The sequence below is a fragment of the Barbus barbus genome (genome assembly GCF_936440315.1).
Source record: "Barbus barbus genome assembly, chromosome: 9".
In the NCBI taxonomy this organism is placed as follows: domain Eukaryota; kingdom Metazoa; phylum Chordata; class Actinopteri; order Cypriniformes; family Cyprinidae; genus Barbus; species Barbus barbus.
In genome coordinates, this window is record NC_136737.1 from 5017728 (window position 1) to 5036214 (window position 18487).

Consider the following 18487-nt stretch of genomic DNA (forward strand, 5'->3'; position numbering starts at 1 on the left):
CAGCTGAGAAATTTGATTAATATGTGTTAATTAAAAAATAAAAAAAATCCACAAGGGGGCTACTGTAAACATAAACAAGGCACTCATTGAAGAGGTAGTCTCAGGAAAAACTGACATGCTGATGGTGAGTGAAAAACATCTCTGATAAATAGTGGGATACTTATGTAAAATAACAACATTACTCCTACGAAAAAATTATTTTATTACAAATAAAACCCAAAAAATATAGTTAAACCGGTATATCCACAGACTAACCATTGTTTTGCTACACAAATTTAACCATGGTATTGTAAAACTGTGGTTATACAAAGAGTAATCAATACACTAAAAAACTTACTACTCTTTTATTATAATAAAACCATGGTTATTTTCATATGGGCAAGGCATGCACATTCAAATATTAGCCTATATTTCAAATTCTATTTGGATGTACAGTAATAATGCTATTTTTGTACATTCAAAAAGCCATGTCATTAAAACAATATTCCCAAATTTTCATAAATTTGAATGTGCATGACCTTTAGTGTCCAAATAATTTTTGGTCCACTGTCAAGTGTAGAAATGAGTTGTTATTCTACTCCAGTCCACTAGATGCTCAACACCTTGAGCCACAGAACTTCCCCAGCCTATGAAGAACATACAGGAACAGTGCTGGCGTCTTTTCATTCACAACATCAACATAGCTCTCGAATCCATAAAGCATCATGGCATGCAATGGTCACATAAACTCATGCGTAAAGCTTCTGCTGCTCCTGGTCGTGTTGTGCGCGGCGCGCGCGTTTGCCGACAGGACTAAAACACTCGACTTCGATGTCAAACCTGGAGGAGTTGTGCAGACTTTCTCTGCTAAACTTGTGAGTAAACCCCTTTGATTTTTTAACAACGCAATTTTTGATAACACTTTTTAATAAAAATGTTTTTTGTAAATCGAGTAACACCGTGTATTTTCCACTGAATGATTTGCATAGACTCGATTTCGTGTTTACACAGTCGATTTCAGTCATTTCTACATTTTAAAGTATACCCATGCAGTACTGTACCGTGCATCTGTTAAAATGCATTATATTAAACTCGTATAGTAATGAATGGATGCTCTCTGAAAGGAAATCCACCCGTCGTCTTCTCATTGGACTGCTGGGGATCGATGACGTTCAAGGCGCCCCTAGCGACACGAGTTTACTTTTTAAAGGAAAAACTAAAATATGATTTATTCACCCGACACCGTATGACTTGATTTCTTATGTGAACCCCCCCCCCCCCCCCCCCACACACCCCCCACCCCAATTTTAATGAATCTCCGAACTACTAAGAGCTAAAAGTTTTAACAAAAAAATTGTTTTTTCATTTTTTAGAGCAGTAAAAATAATGTAAATAAATAAAAATGATATTTCATTTATAAGTTATGCAATGACATCGGGACTCAATTTCATTAAAAAATAAAAAGACATGCATGAGCATGCATAGGCAAAAACAATAGATTTTTAAACATTTTTAAAGTTTTTTGTATTTACCAAATTTTGTTTAAAGATGATTCTCAACTATAACAGAATGAATCGATATACCATTTTTCTTTATGCAAAATGTGTGTAAAATGACCATAAACGGGGTTTCTCATTATATACAATGTATCTATAAACTAAATCTAATTTGCATATTAATGTGTTTTTGTTGAAATGCGTAATGAAAAAAGAAGTGTAATAATGGTACAAGATTCATATTTCCCTATTCATTTGTTATGTCTCCCAAAATGCGTGATAAACTTGATTTTAGTCCTGGTGTCCTCATATGAGGACATGTATGAAATCAATGTCCTGTTTTGTAACCGAAAGACATATTTTGATTTGATATTACTTGACCGTAGTTAAATGCCCTGATAGCACATGTACATCATGGAGACATCTATTTGACATTTGCATTTACATCTGCAAGATGTGTTTTTAGGGTGGTTGCTCATATGCAATACAAATATAGGACATTTTTCAGATGTCAAATACACGTTTATTAGATGTCTTTAAGATGTTTATGATATAGAATGTATGTAGAACTGACATCTTACAGATGTTTGTACACAGCAGATGCTTTCCAGTGGCCTGTACCACGAAGGGAGATGAACAAACTCTAAGTTTCAGAGTAGGTTTAGAGTTGACAAATCCAACCTGGTTTAGATCAGGATCAGCGGGCTCACAAACCTCGATATAAATGTTCTCTGTCAACTCTGGAGTGTGTGATAATAATAATTATAATTCATATGATATATGTAAACTTTTTCTGTAAACTGCTTTAATTTGGAGCGAGAGATACGGGGGAGTGGCTTCATTGCATCAGATATACGCCACTTTGCTCACAGCTGATTGGTCCAGTTTGGGTGTGCGATCTCTAACCCAGAATAAAACCTGCACCGGAACAGGGTAGCCTTGTAGCGCAAGTTACCATGGTGACGAAACCCTCTCAAAACCAACCCATCTTCTTGAGCCCGAAAACTCAGAGTTTGCTCAAACTAAACTCGAATTAACCTGGGTAAAAACTGACAGATTGTACATCTTGCAGATGTACGTGTGCTATCAAGTCTATCACCTATCTATCAGGTCTATCAGGTGCTATCACCAAGTCTTATGAAGCCATTCGATTTCTTTGTGATAAACAGACCAAAATATTGCTCTCTGTCTTAGCGCTCAAAACAAACCTCATATTCAGACATAAGTAGTGTCAGGTGCGGTGAACTGTTCATAAGTTTTCATGCGTACCACGTCAATATCTTTCAGAAATGTTTTATTTGTATTGTAGTGTTAATAAATGTAGGTCTTTTGACGGGAATTTTTGTAAGGGTCAACATCCTTTCAATGCAGAGCCATCTTCAAAAGTTCAGTTTAGTCTGGGAAATTTGCATATCTCGTAGGTGGAAGCTTGGCATTGTCAACCTGTTTATTTATTTACAGTGATCTGTTTCTTGGTTTCGTTTTAGAAAAAGTATAAATGCACTTTCACATATGCGTGTCAAGGAGGAACCAATGAGGTAAGACATATTTTCTGTTATTTATAAACACTCTTGGTTATATAAGACAATGCCAACCATTATGACATCAAGACATTTGTCACTCTGGCATTAACGACCCGAAAATTGTAGCAATTATGCGCTCTTGTAAAACGTCCCGATTTCACAGAATTGCACAGTTTCAGACTAAAATGTAAACCCTTTGTGCTTTAATTTCCTCTAGCAATGGCAAATGAGCGTTGGACTAAGTGACGATGACCAGATGTTTTCCTGTTCAGTATGGAGGTAACTTTCAAAACACTGTTGCATTGGTTTTTGGTGGCTGTACTCGATATGCAATACCAAAAATGAGGTTTACTCGGAAGTACAAGCAAGTCTAATCTTGGTTTTCTGTGTTTTCAAACATTGTCATTTAATTTAAGATGAAAGAGGGGACAATATTGATTTTTTTTGTCATTTTTTCACGATAGGCCCCAAGGGAAGTCCTACTTGTTTTTTACCCAGTTCAAAGCCGAGATAAAAGGAGCCAAGATTGAATACGCCACCGCATATGTAAGTATCACATTAACTTCAGCTATTCTTCATGGCCTGACAGCACATCAACTGAGTGAAACATTCAGCAATCCTTAGTATATATGATTCAATATGAAGAAATTAGCTTTTAATGCATTGACACATTTCATCGACCAAGAATATTCAGATGACAACTTTTTATTTGTGTGCTTTGCACATACAAAGAAAAAGAAGATCTTTTTTTGAAATGTATCCTTAGTTGTGACATTGACATTTGCCGCAGATCAAACCTTAATTCAGATTCCTAACGCTCGTCGCTCTCAGATCAAAAGCAGTCAGCCCTTTTTGTACAGGTGTTGCATATCAAGACTTTGTGAGAACATCTTTATCTTCAGATTAAATTGAAATTCTCAGTAGCTTGATGACGTGACATCCTGGTGGCCTTGTCCCCTGTGTAAATAAGAAAAGTTCAAAAATGTGCTTGAATCAAGCGCTCCATAGACTCCATGTCTCTTTTTGTTCTCTTAGTGAGGATCTCTTTGTTATTCAGTCCACTCCACTAGGCTTCTCTGTTAATGTCTTGCGTCACTCATTCGCTCTCTTTCTCTTCTTCTCAGTCCCAGATGGCCGTGGGTGGACAGAGAGATGTGGCTTTGAAGGAAGAAGAGTACATTGTTTCAGAGTCTTCAGGTGAGTCTGCATATTCCTACTTCCAACAAGGCTGACACTGCTATGGGAAACCTGGAAATAGCAGAGAAATTTAAAATGTTTTCCAGGTTTGGAAAAGTCAATCTTAGCAATTACTGGCAATACTGTATAAAAATGTTTCTAATCAAGCACATCTTTATTCTGTCATTCAGTGACCCACAGAGAAGGGAAATTCCATTCCGAGCTGTCCAAGCTCACAGTCATTGGTCGGACACACCACGATGAACTCTGATTGGCCGATCCGAAAGAGGATTGTCTCATCACTCGAGGACATTTATTTGACAGCTATGGACACTCTGCCACATAACTGCTCACTGTCATAAGTCAAGCAAAGGAAATCAAACCACGGGAAGCTATGAAATAAAGAACTTTCCTCTAGAGGCAGCATTACGCCAGTGGCCAAGAACTGGACTGAGTGGTGGATGAAAAGTCTACTACCAGACCTTTTTTATACCAGATAATAAAAACAAATGTACATGCACATTTATTCATATTTATGAGGTGATATGAAGGCTTCTTCAAATTAAGTTCAGAGCAGTAGATTGATTTCTATTCCTGGCAGCATTTATCGGTTTAGGGTTTCAGCCTGACTTTGACTTCATACCTGCAAATCTGATTATCACGAGCGCATTCATGCTCATACTTACTTTCTTAAGCTGGTGTAATGGCACACTCGTAGAGATTTTCTGCTAAATCTTTGGGGTACGTCAGAATCCTTTGATTATTTCTGTGGTGGAGGAAAAGACAGAAAATTGTGCTTTATTCTGATAGCTGATGTACTGGAATTTTTAATAAATCTGTTATCAGAACCTTTTGGTTTCTCATTTTGCCAACTGAAATGACTTCTTGTATTAATATTTTTCATTTTTACTGTAATATCAAAATCTGCAGACATTTTCACATTTTATTGCACTTTGAAGGGGGCGAAATCTGTATAATTCTGCCTCATGAACTTCAGTTACATTAAAATGTGTTTGAAAAAAAAATCAGCAGAATCCTTCTATGTGCAGATTCTGGTCATATTGTGAGATTTGTCCACTCGGCTCTGTAGAAGGACTGTCGGTACCACAAATGTACATTCGAGCATCTGCACCGTGTCACAATTATCATTGTCAGCAGTTCAGGAAATTAATGTCTTGAGCCAAAAGCGTGACATTTTTCCTACATAAGATTCTGTGGTATTTATACTTTCAAAAATACATTAAAGACAGAAAATGTTTAATCTTTAAAAAGCTTGAAATTAGATTTGCAGTACACATGAGGGAGACAAAATGCTGTAAAAGAATCTTGTGCCCATTTTCTTTTCAGTACCTGTTGAAAAATGCCAACATTTGAATACTAAGTACTGTTGCATTGTCTTTTTGTTAAAATATCCTCGGGATGTGTATCTGAGAACATCATATTGCTAAGGCAAGACTTCAAACACTAGACTAGAGTTGGGAAAGCAATAAAAAAATAATCCTTTAACAGATGGGGGTTGCTAGGAGATTGGAATTGTGATTGCGTCCCACTCCAGATGTCATCTAAGGCTAGAAATAATCACCCGCTACCTCCGGCTTACGTACGGTATTTCAAAGAAGTGGTCCCCAGTCACCAATGTCACTCTCTAGATTTATTAGTACATGATGTTTCTGTCATGTCCTCTTTATCGACCTAAAGAGAAAAGGTATTACACGGTTCACCTGCGTTCTAAGAGACTTTCTGTACAATAAATTGCTGCTGCACTCTGTGAGATATCGAGTCCAATAAAGCCCAAACTTACCGCAAAGGTACCTGTAACACAGTATTACATGTAGAGTGTGTAATGCTCCACGTTGTACCCTGAAACCACGGTCTGCTCAAACAATGGTCGAGAGCAGTCTCCGTCTAAATGGGTAGGGTGGCGTCTTCTGACCTTTGTCTTTTGCTTTAGAATTCACTCTTCCCATTGTGCTGGCGTAGGGGTAAGGTGGAGGCTTCTGGTTCCTGCGCCTTGAAGCGGTCCCTGATGTATCTTTTTGAGAAATAACCGACTCCTGAGTTGATTCCCATTGTTGACCTGCATCATGCAGCCCTTGATCTTTTATGGGATATGCTGGTGGTGCCACAGATGGAGTTGGTGCTTTGAGGGATGACTTGTCAGAGCTGACTCCTTGAGATGATGCCACTTCGGTGTCTATCCTTCCTGAGTGGCATCCTTTGAAAGTGTCCCCTGGATCCTCATTGCCCATATCAATGTCAGCAGTCAGAAGGTCTATCTTCTGGACCACCTGTGTTCCAGGGGAAGACAAAGCATAGTTTATTTAGCATTTAACGCAAAAAGTTCCTGCAAATGTCGAGTACTACACGTCTCGAGTTTCTATTGGGGTACATTTCACGCGAGAGAGCCGACAGGCTAATTTACAAGATTATGAAACTGCAGCGGAGAGCGGACAGCGGCCCTTTCTTCTTGCCTGTCTGAGAGGACTATAAACCATCGACCAACGTTCCTCTCCAACGTTGAATACATTTGCTAAATGGAGCGGATCAGACCAATCCTCTCTGCATTAAAGTTTCACTATCCCCTCATAGAAGTGAAATTGCCCAGTCCGCAATAAATTCAGGGGTCTCTATAAACAGTATTCATTATTGATATGAAGATTAATATTAAAACTCAAAATTCCTGGTCAGTGTGTTATCTAAAGTACGACCATTTAGAGCATCCGGCAGCTGATAGTAAGAGTTTGGGATTTAACTAAACAGAACATTTAAACGCCGCCCTTTGTTGAACTCATTATGAACATCCCCAAGTGATAAATAAACCTTTACCTCCTTCATTTCCAGATGTATCTCTTTGAGGCCATGTAGAACCTCCTCGAGATTCACAACAACTCTTTGGATCTGGTCCCGAATAGCTCTCTCCGACTGCTTAGAGCTGAAAGTGTAAGACCCTCTTCCAGGTCCACTGAGATCCCTTTGGGCGACCTTTGCTCGACACTTAAGGTGGTTAGAATTGGTTTTGTTGACATCTTTGGTAGACAGCATAACTTCATTTGTCAGACTAGGTCCGTTTAAGTCTTGCATTACAGGTCCCAGGCATCTACGTAAAGTTCCCTGTCCGTTAGAAGAGTAAAGTTCTGCATCCTTATTAAAGCTCGAATTGTGAGCGCCACTTGTGTCCATCCAGTCCGATGTATGTTGTTCCGTAAGCAAGGCCCCTTGCACAGAGCCTGATTGTTGCTCCGCTTCACAAACAGGCACTCCACAGTTTCCATGACCTCTGAACTGTGTTGGCGCGTCCAGAGCACACTTCCTCAAGAAGGGGTGTGGCTCGGTCTGGTGCTGGTGGACCACAAAGCTGCATTCTCTCAAGCTGTAGTTCACAGAGACGCTGTTATGTTGCAGCCCCTTCCCTGGAGGCTGGTTCCACTGCACGCTGGTCTGACAAATCTGGCCTGTCACGTCTAGCTGTGCATGACCCCCGTGAACAGCTAAATGTTTCTTGGCAGTGTATCCATTGAGGGGGGAATTCTGCTGCTTTGGTCCACAGGTGTTCGTTCCGTGGTCCCCAGTCCCAAAATAGGCAAGGATGTCCGCTCGAGGTCTTTGTATTCCATTTTGTAGTTGGCTTGAAGTGGTGGGTTGACTGCGTGGCTCTCCGACCCCTTTTGTCTCGGAGAACATTCTGCGGCCCAAGAAGGGGACTCTCGAGAGGACGTGTCCCTTCTTTAAGTGTCCCGGCCTTGTCATTACCAGGAGATGTTTTTCTCATCTGTCCTGTCTTTAAACTTTCTCTTGCATGTTTCTTCACCCTGACCCCCACCTTCTGGTGTGTTGTTTCCTCTCGCAGATGTTATCCCGGTGTGTTTTCTTCCTCTGGACCCTTGCCCTTCTTTCTCTCTTACCTCACTTCGTTCCCGTTGTACTCTCGTTGGCGGCGGGCCTCCGTTTTCCACCCTCTCCCTCAATCTCCCTGCATTTCTGTTTCACTGGCTGTTGCTTGCTTCCTGCCTTTGACTCCCTCCCCATCCCCTCTCTCTCGCTCGCTCGCTCGCACTGCACTGCCTCCCTTTCTGGTTCATTCTTCCTCCCACTCCCTCTCACGGCTTTTCTTCTCTCCCTCACTCTCGTTTACCTACTTGCAGAAACTCGTCGTACCTCAATCAGTGAGGGGGGTCGTGGGGGGATTTAATCCAGTGCTGATGCTGTGTGTCCGTGTATGTTCCCAGCCTCGGGACTGATCTGATTACTTATGTTCTGCCTCAGTACGCTACAATTACACCCAGGATTTTATAGCAGGATGCCAGGGGAGGCACACTCCCCCTCTAGTGCTTTATGGGGCAGCACAGGCAGGGCTAGTCCCTAAAAAAAAAACGCATGAGGATGTGACTTTTAAAATTAATAACCTGGCACGCTGCAGCATGAAAATACTTCTTCATGTCTTTGGTTTATTTCTGGTTTATCTGGTATGGAGGGGTTTACAGAAAGTGTATATACTAAAGTTTCAGTTCTACATTAGTTGCATGTTTCATTTCAGTTGTATGTTTTAAACGTTTTAGTAACCACAACAGTTTAGCTATATAATGACCTATAGAAAAATTACAATTAAATTGTAAGTGCAATTATTTGGAAAGTCTGCCTATATATTTCACACATTTTTAAGACTGAAGTGGTAACATTTGTATTCTCCATATCCAAGATTGACAGGTCACAAATTCAAATGTTTACCATTGTTATTCCCAGCTGCTTTAGGTTTCAGTTCTTTTCTCATTTCCACATAAACTGAACGATCACTCTGAGAAAGGTCAGGAATTTTACCCATGACACAGTGTCTGATCAACCCAAACTAAGATACATCCAGCAATAAGATCTTACATTCAGGCTCCATTTATTTACTAATTTCTCCCAACTATATTTTGCTATAAAATACTACTCATGATTTTAATGTTGCTAGATACCAATTATATATACACGCGATAAACAACTGCCACAACTGTATGTTTTATTTTTGTCTCATGACCTAATTACATCTTATATAATGTGTCCAATTATCATCTTGGAATAAAATATGGTTCTTTTGTACTTTTAAGTACACTTTTTGTTTTTTTGGCAGTCTGATCAAATAATAATGTTAAAAATATGGATCTAATCGTCATCACATTGGAAATGGTAAGGTCAAGTTTAGGACATTGCATTGTGGGATACTGCATTACATTTTGTTGTATGCTGGATGCCACAGCAAACTTAATATTGCAAACAGAAAATTTTGTATATTGTGTACATACTACATACTCCCAGGATTATGCTAATAGCATGTTCGCATGCTATTCTGAACAGTAAACTGATTTGAAAACAGCAGTTAATGGTGCCGAAATTTCACTTAATATAAGCAATAAAAATCTTGAATATAGCACTAGGTCTTGCAGCTATCAGCAACATGACTAAAAAGTCACTGTTCAGTCTTACTGATAAACAACTTTATAGCAACCACAACGATGTTATCGTAGATGTAGCTTCTGTGGGCTAACACTTCCAGAGCGCCGGTCAGAGGGCCTTCTGTTTGACGCCAGACACATTACTGCAGCAGCAAGCGCAGTGCTTTGAGACGTCACTCTCATGCTGAGTGCGAGCCATATATAGCGCAAAACGCTTGAACGTGGCTGTTCATTTCAAATTCAGTTTGGATGCACAAGTGCTGTTACCTGTCAAGACTGACGACACTATATAACACTAATGGCCTGCAGATGCTGTTCAACAGCTGTGGTGTGTTTAAACTCAGACACTTACACTATGAAGCACCAACTCTATGCTCGTTTTCTATTTTCTGTGCTGAATTTTGATAAGACAAAGCACCATTTTACAAGCCTCGGCTAGCTGATTGTAATAAGAGCTATTAATGTGATTCTAGTCTTTGTCTTGTGGTCAGATGGTCATTTCTACACCTCTGGTGGCGGTTACCAAGACAACTGACAGGCAGTCGTGCGTTTTTGCAGGTTAGGTGTGAAGGGACATTGCGGAGATCGGGTCAATGCATGACGTTGTCGCCAGCTATTAATAACTCTCTAGAAATTCCACTTCTAATAAATAAAAATCAGGACAAACAAGGTGATATAACCCACCCGGCGGGGTCCGTTATTTAATGTCGCTGATAGTATAACCTTGAGAGCCGTACAGAATATCAATGAATTCTTTATATAGGCTATGTATTTGTTATTATATAAATAATTGCTTTACATTCACATTTGCTTTTTACACACAGCAGGTTTTAGATCCCCAGAGGACACTCTAGAGGAGAGAAAAGCAAAGAACAAAAGAACTTGCCAGGTTTAAGAACTTAAGTCCCTGGTAACTGTCACGTCTCAGGTATGAGCCGGAGGGGGATCGAGCATCAGCATAGAGAACAGAAGCTGTGTCAGAACGACTCACCAAAACAGCCGTGAGAAGAATATCAAATGAAACCAGCATGTCATTTTCACACGTTTTTTAACATTTTTATATTGTCTCGCTCTCGTCAGACCCGTGAACATCCCTACGATTGGTTACAAGCTCAGGACTACCCCAGGGAGAATTAGGATTATATTTTTATACTGATACCACACTGTACACATTGATGCCATACACACACGTCTGGTTTGTTATCCTTGTGGGGACTCTCCATAGGCATAATGTTTTTTCTACTGTAAAAAACATATTTTCTGTCACCCTACACCTAAACCTAGGCCTACCCATTAAAGAAAACTTTGTGCATTTTTGCATTCTCAAAAAAAATTAAAATAAATCTGTATGATTTATAAGATTGTTTCCTCATGGGGATCTCAATTTATATATCTAAACTCGAGTCCCCATGAATTAGTGTGTATTCAGGTTTAAGTCTCCACCAGGATATAAAAACAGGTACATATTTCTTAGCATAAAACTATCTATTCAGAAATTGTTTTAGTGAAAATTATATAAACTAAAACGTTCCTAATACATGTCCCTGGTCTTATGTGAAAGATTCATCTGTATATGCCATTCAAAAAAAAAAAAAAAAACATACTAGCCTTTGTAATCTTTAATCAAAATGTAATAACTCTGAAATGATTGTCTTTTTTGGCTTACACCACTAAAACATTCATCCAACCACCTGTCAACAGGACATGTCCCTTCTGGTAACACCCACTTTTCACAATCCAATAAATAAAACTTTTTCCCCCTCATAGAATATCACCCCAAAATTATGTTAATGCTAAACATGCATTCTGCAATCTCACAATTCATGTAAAAGAAACAAATGTTCAGATTAGTTTTTTTCTGGAAAAAAACAATCTAGCATGCCTAGAGAGATTAGCATACTGTAATCCAGGGCAAACATGCAAATACTGCTTGGATTCTTTCACTAGATTATTCTGCATTTCTCATTAAAAACAGAACACTTGCCTCTTAAGAATGACACATTTATATATAGACACACACACAAATACTGTATTTGTATACATTTTTAGAAAACCAAGAAAACAAATGTACATTAACAGGACTTGTTTGTGATAAACAAAAATAGCCTTTAACATTCTAGTTTAAAAACATGTAATGTGAAAGTCTTAATGCTCAGATGACATCTGCACAAAGTAAAACAAGGTGTCTGGTCCTATATTGGTTTAAATTGGCCCAAAACACCACATGTAAGAGGCATTGGAGACTGAACCCTGAGAGGTTTTAGGATAATCAGGAGGTATGGCTTTCACCGCTGTCCAAGTTAGTCAAAAGTTTCACTTTTTTCCCTTGAAATTATAGATACTTTATTTGTAAGATGGAGCTTTACTTCAAAATCTAGTGACAAGACAAATTCAAATAACCCTTTGCTACTGAATTAAAGAAAATAACAATAAGTGCATAGATACAGAAGTTTTTTGAGGCCAAGAGGACACATTAAACTATTCAATAATTGTTGAGCCTTATACAGGTTTCAGGTATACCAGAAAGATCCAAATATCTCAAACTTTGTGATTCTTTCATGAAGTCATTTTGTAAAAAAAGACACAAGTTTGGAATATTCTAGGTTAAAATCAAGTACACGTACAAATATAAAACATGTGGGGTAGATTTGCACTTACAATGCAAGTCTATTGGACAAGTACACAGTTGCCTCAGACATTTCTGTATGCACTTTTTTGGTAGCTTGTACAATGTTTTGTGGTAACCGACTTCCCAGATGTGATGTCGAAATATCTGAACTTGTATACACCCAGTAAAATACACAAAATAATCTGTCAAAACCACTGGAGCCAAAACAAACCAATGGCAGAAATGGGACAATGAGACTTTAAGTTGTTGAATTCTTTGTTCACATAAGTTAAAAACAATAAGAAGCGATGTATCAGGGAAATAACGGCTCAGTCGTGTATTTATATCATATAAAACCTTCATTAAAACAGTAAATAAACACGCCGAAAGGTAGTACAGTGACATTCTAGCACATTCTTCATTCCTCGATAAGGAACTGCATCACGGTAAAGACCTCCCATGAGGAGGGGGGGCGATCTGGAGTGGAAAAACAAACATAAGATGAACGTGAACCGCTCGGACCAAGTTTAGAAATCACAGGGGTGATCATTTACAAATAGTTTAGCATCAACCTGAAGATGAATCACAAGAGACATGTCCAAAAACAGTCCTTTTGGGTTGCAGATATAACGTGTCTTTTTTCGGGAAGCGAGAGGGTGATGCTGCAGGCTCATTTCCTAAAATTAGAGATGAAACGTTTCATACATATCCCCCAGTGCATTTCGTATTTGCAGTGCTTGAAATATCCTCTGGGCATCAAAAAGGTTTGCAAACGATCCTTCATTTCCTCCGATCTTAAATTGCGTTTGGACGAACAGGAGCAAGATTTGCATTGGGTCACATTATGTTTGCGTTGTAAACCACCTCTAATGCCTGTTTCTAAAAATACAGGAGTCAAGAAGAAAGACGTTCCACTGGAAGGACAAACATACATTCAAGACAGATGATTTAGTGTCCAATGCACAAATAAGGCACGAGATCTTCCGAGCTTAAGCTACATTTAAAACACACAAAGTAAGTGTTCAAATAAATTTTGTGGTCAAAGATTGCCGTCATCCAGCATCTTGTTGACTCCTTCACATATCTTCTGCAAGTGGCCGCGGTACACTTCCGAAGGTCCGTACAGCGTCGCGAGGAACTCGCAATCAGAGAAATGATTGAAGACGTGGTTGATACGGCTGTGAGATTTCGCCGTCAGGTGCCGGTTGATGGCCTGGTGCAGCAGTTCGCGGCAATCGTTGAGCAGGTTGCTCATGACACGGCGGTCGAAGGTGAAGTCGATCTGGTAGAAGCTGACAGCCGTCATTGCAAGTGTGTGCACCTTTTTCCGGAATCGCTCGACGAGCGCGAGCTCCTCGTTGTTGAACTGGCCGTTGCGGTAGAGGACGCCCAACTTGACCACCATCTTAATGAGGTTCTTGATGATCTTCTGGGCCTCCTTGCGGTTGCGCGTGTACTCTTTGGTTACCCGGTACAGCTCATCCAGTACCTCACTGCTGGTGTCATCTATGAAGAGGTTGGCCACAGTCTTGGTCGCCATCTTGCTCATGAGCTTCTTCTGGGCCTGCAGGGCCAGGCTTTTCGTGCTGAACGAGTCCATGATGTCTACGGATGAGAAACAAACAAAGGCAGCCATTCAAAATGAGTTTTATAAACATGAAAATCTTAAAACATAGCTGCGGTTCAACATTCTTTCAAACAACAGTCACACATCCAAATTGGGAGAGCAGATGTTTATCTTGAGTGTTTCGCCTGGAAGCGTATATGGAAAGGGTAGATGACTCCCACGTTGAAGTCAAAACATGCTAAATATTGACTCTTGAAATCAAACACAATCTAATGAGAGGAACACAAACCAGGCTTATACACTCATACAAATAACGGTTCTTTATTGGCATCTATAGTTCAGTGAAGAACCTTCAACATCCATGGATTGCTTCCATTGGAGAAAAGTTTCTTCAGATTATTAAAAGGTTTTTTGGAGAACCTAAAATGGACCTTCTATGGCATCTCTGCAAAAAAAAAAAAAAAACTTGTAATTTTTAAGAGCACATGAAATATGCTAGGCATTCATGCTACATGCAGACTTCAAAAGGTTTCTGAAACTACTCCCTGTGCATGTTTCCTTCCAGCACATACAAACATAAATGGTCAATTAGCAGATTTTGTATGCGACTAAACAATCTGAACACAACATCCATGCATTTCCGTTCTCACACGGCGAATGCTACACTTTAGAGTCTTTAACAAAACAATGGACTTCCTAAGTCTCGTAGAGGCCTGACAGGACAATTTCCCCTTCTTAAAATGACCGCTCCCTGGGGAAGTGTTGCTCACAACAGAATCCCTTCAAGTCTGAGTCACTGCGATGAATTGTTGCTAATTAAACCGCAGAAGTGGTATGTGCGTGGTCTGAGACCAGCAGATTCTCCAGCACATTGTCTTTTTGCACACACACCATTTGCATTTGTTTGAAAAGGCACGTTTGATGTGACTCAATTCCCTGGGAAAATCTTTGCGAGACTGTATCCCTGGTTAGCGGGACTTCTAACGCTGATTGTTTTCAGAGGATTACATGCCGATTGCTGAGCCTCATATTAATATCTGTCGAGATCAAAGGTAAATTGTTTGAAAAAGGGACAAGGTGAGACTGGACTCCTGACAGATAAACACTAAATCAATTTGCATGTTTACAACCAAATCTAGATGCATTTGGGCACTAATAATAACTGCTGTCAAAGTACTCCCACAAAACAGATGACACCAAATTCATTCAAAAATCCCAAGGTAATCTCGTCTCAGAAGGAAATGGGTTTCCAAGCCACATTTCTCAGTTGATACAAATCTGAAAACGTGAAGTATACGTTCGGCTATCGTTTTTGCACTGCCAACTGCAGCAGCGTAAAATAGCTGAACGCTGGCCAAGCAACACTGGGCAGTGACCAACTTCACAACATTATCATTAGTGGCAAGTTTTACATGGGTGGAAACAAAACAAGACATAAAATTTCATGTAACAACAGAAACTAGCATGAAACAAACAACTTCGGACTACAGATATCCCAGCAACGCTCGTGGTGTTTGATTCACCACTGGACAAAGAAGCTGTAACAAGAGACTGGGGTTTTCAGTTGCTCAGCATCAACCAGAAGCCAACACTCACCTTCCTGGAGGTATAAGGTTGTGTTCTCCATGATTGGGGAGTGGGAAAGCGAGAGATTGTGGAGGATGGTGGAGAACATTGGAGATTACTGAGCCATGCCTGTCTGTCTGAACTGATTATTTCAGGTGTGTAAGGGAGTGAGTGAGTTCACCTGTAGGTTTGGCTGTTAGCTCCTGCTGGTAGATGCTGGAACTACAGCTAATGGATCACTTTCTCCAAGCATACTAGACCTCCTTGACATCTAACGACCCTCCCCAGCAATTATGCCTTGAGGAACAAGCTTCCTGAAGTTGGAAAAACCAACAAAAGGGCCACTGTCCAAACTCCAACTAACATCTAGCTCTGTTTTCAGGTATGGACTGAGGCAACAGAGCCACAGCATGCAACAACAGCATGTCTTTCATGTGGTTTAGCTCTTGTTTGCTGTGTTTGGTCTTATCGATCATCTGCTTTGCAGGGTTCATGGGGTATAGTCAAAATTATATGAAAAATGCACTCTCTTTTTTTTTCTGGCCACACAGATCTAGAGAAGCCTGTGGTGACATGAATTATTCAGCGGTTTCACAAAATAGTCCTGCATTTTAATAATGCATGAACCAATTTAGGAATAAAGTTTTGGATCGACTTAATGTTTTTGCACAAAGGTGATCAAAGCCTGGAACGTTCATTACGAGAACAAGTCTCTCCGACAGAATCAGTGATCGTGAGATACAAGACGCTGAAAAGAAAAGCAAACTAACCTGTTTTAATTAAATAAAACTGAATAAGGTGGAGAATTGGTAGCCATATCTATTCCATATGCAACTCTGAAGAGTCTACATGAATCCACAATTTAAGTAATAATAACAACAATTTTTATAATAAATATTTCTGCAATCAAGCATTAAATAACAATAATTATTATCATTTTAATAAGAAAAAATAATTACAATTATTTTTATATATATATATGTGTGTGTGTGTGTATATACATATACAATAACAATTTTTAATAATCATTATTAAAATAATTATTATAAGAAATATTTTTGCGATTGAGAATTACATACCAATAATCCAATAATTACAAAATAAATAACTACATAAATTGTGATTTTAATAATTTTTGTGATTTGTGTAAATATTGAGGAAATATGTTTCAGCTATTATTAAATAATTAAATATTTTAGCAATTTAATAACTATTTATTAGTCATTTAAAATAATTATTTCAATAAAATATAATTATAATATATTATACATATGAATATATTGTACATTATTTATTTAATAATTAAATCATTAGCAATTTCTGTGATTTGAGTAAATATTGAGCAAATTTGTTTCATAAAAAAATATAATAAATAAAAAGCAATTGTTACTTTATTTCTTGGAATTGCAACTTTTCATAATTGCAGTTGTCTTTTTCTCATAATTGCCATATCTCATAATGTGAGTTCATTCATTATTTTGAACTTTACGTCACAATTACCCTTATACTTTTTACTCTGAGGTCAAAAGTGGCTTCCATCCTTGACAAAGCACTAGTAAAGTTAAACTGCCTAAGATGGATGAGGGTTTTTCCTGCATCCAGTGTCTCCAGACACATAGAAAATGCCTCAATGTGCCTCCATGAACTAAACCTGCATGTTCTTTACTCTACATCCAACGGCCTGACTCTCAACTCCAGAGTTTCTGTCAACAAAATCTGTCTTGATAATAAAGGCTTCAGGTGTTTGTTCAAAATGTATTTGCATATAATTAATGTTGGATAACATGAGCCTTAAAGCCCATAGTAAGCACTGACTATTGAGTACAGAACATAATGAAGGTCCAGACAATCTGAAGACCCATCCCAGACAACTGAAAGAACGCAGGCGGTTAATGTTTCCTAGGTTACAACCAAAGCCTCCATGTAAGTGAACTTTGCAGTCCAGTAAATAAGGTCATATCCCACTGTCTCTATCAATGAGTTACCGGTCTGTTACTCTTACAGACTTTCCATTGTCTTGGCCTTCATCTCAAATACTTATTACACTAGTATGCTTCCCTACATTTGAGTTGCTGTCAAACTGGCAAATTAGTGTTGACATAATATTCATACAGTGTAAAAGTTATAATCCGTCTATGCATAAAAGCACAAGTTCTGTTTTATTCTCAAAACAGAAGTGCATTGTAGAGATGCATTGACATCACTGAATACATATTATGCAAAATAACCTAAATCAATAATAAAAGTATGCATAACTATTGATTTTCATATAACACAGATAAAACCACACATTTTCAAGGGTTCATGAATGCACAACATGCAGAATATGTTACTGAAGGCAGAAACTCACCTCTCCCCTGTTTGAACCGGATACTGGGCGTCTAAAGAATAACTTTCGTTCTTCAAACCTCCATCTAAACACCTCTGACAGCCAATAAACCACCTACAGTCGCATGAATAAAGCTCAGAAATATCATATAAAGACGGGAAAATGTGTCCAACAGGTATGTGTTGCGTCTGCGCCGCTGGTGTAAATAATTCAAGCGTTTTCTTCTCCCTCTTTTCGCGTTTGGTTACCAGAGTTTGTAACCTGACTCCACCTTTTCGAAAAGTTTCTAACTGAAGGGTCCCAGGCGCTCGGTGAGCGACGTCCTAATTGACCAATCACGCTCGAGTTTGGAACGCTAACGGGCCAATCAGAAGGCAGAGAGGCCCGTGCGTCCCGCCTTCCATATGGTTTCCCGTCATTATCTTGTGAAAATCCAAGGCTGGAAGTTTCCCAGAGGAAATTCTGTTGAACAATGAAGGGGGAATCTCGTAACTAGTGATTTGTTTTCTGTAAACAATATGGCTGTCGAGCTTATGGACGTTCAATTTTCTTGTATCCTTGAGAAATACTTGTCATTTGAACTGTAATGCACCTTGAGAGTTTTATATTATTGCACTTTGCTAACTTTGTATGCAAGGTACGAGACAGATCCAGTTATTCATACCCGGATGTCTTTGACCTGTTTTTCCCCCGTTCATAAATAGAACACATTCAAAAACATCCGGTGTCTGTAAATAAACACTAGAAAGTCTAAACCATATAACATCCTCTTCAGTGACTGAAAACACCTGCGAGCACAGATGGTGATAAT

At 39.0% G+C, this 18487-nt stretch overlaps 3 protein-coding genes across 4 annotated transcripts; 1 reads left to right on the forward strand and 2 right to left on the reverse strand.

Moving 5' to 3' along the window:
* Window positions 1-605: 605 nt before the first annotated feature.
* On the forward strand, window positions 606-5430 carry mydgf (myeloid-derived growth factor). The gene is made up of 6 exons (XM_079425310.1): window positions 606-854; window positions 2963-3013; window positions 3216-3277; window positions 3463-3544; window positions 4123-4195; window positions 4366-5430. The coding sequence occupies exons 1-6, from the start codon at window positions 705-707 to the stop codon at window positions 4443-4445; spliced, it is 498 nt and encodes a 165-aa protein (XP_079281436.1). The 5' UTR covers window positions 606-704; the 3' UTR covers window positions 4446-5430.
* LOC306874904 (uncharacterized protein) lies at window positions 3628-8234 on the reverse strand. 2 transcript variants are annotated; one of them, XM_079425229.1, is made up of 5 exons: window positions 7001-8229; window positions 5976-6462; window positions 5779-5866; window positions 4861-4940; window positions 3690-4246 (listed from the first exon to the last, which is right to left on the reverse strand). In XM_079425229.1, the coding sequence occupies exons 1-2, from the start codon at window positions 7919-7921 to the stop codon at window positions 6052-6054; spliced, it is 1332 nt and encodes a 443-aa protein (XP_079281355.1). In that variant the 5' UTR covers window positions 7922-8229; the 3' UTR covers window positions 3690-4246; window positions 4861-4940; window positions 5779-5866; window positions 5976-6051. The 2 variants fall into 2 exon arrangements, with proteins under 2 accessions (XP_079281354.1, XP_079281355.1); XM_079425228.1 differs by lacking the exon at window positions 5779-5866 and having other exon boundaries at window positions 3628-4246; window positions 7001-8234.
* Window positions 8235-10279: 2045 nt separating this feature from the next.
* On the reverse strand, window positions 10280-17976 carry LOC306874964 (tumor necrosis factor alpha-induced protein 8-like protein 1). The gene is made up of 2 exons (XM_079425307.1): window positions 17698-17976; window positions 10280-13819 (listed from the first exon to the last, which is right to left on the reverse strand). Exon 2 carries the CDS (start codon window positions 13812-13814, stop codon window positions 13254-13256), a length of 561 nt encoding a protein of 186 aa, XP_079281433.1. The 5' UTR covers window positions 13815-13819; window positions 17698-17976; the 3' UTR covers window positions 10280-13253.
* Window positions 17977-18487: the final 511 nt, after the last annotated feature.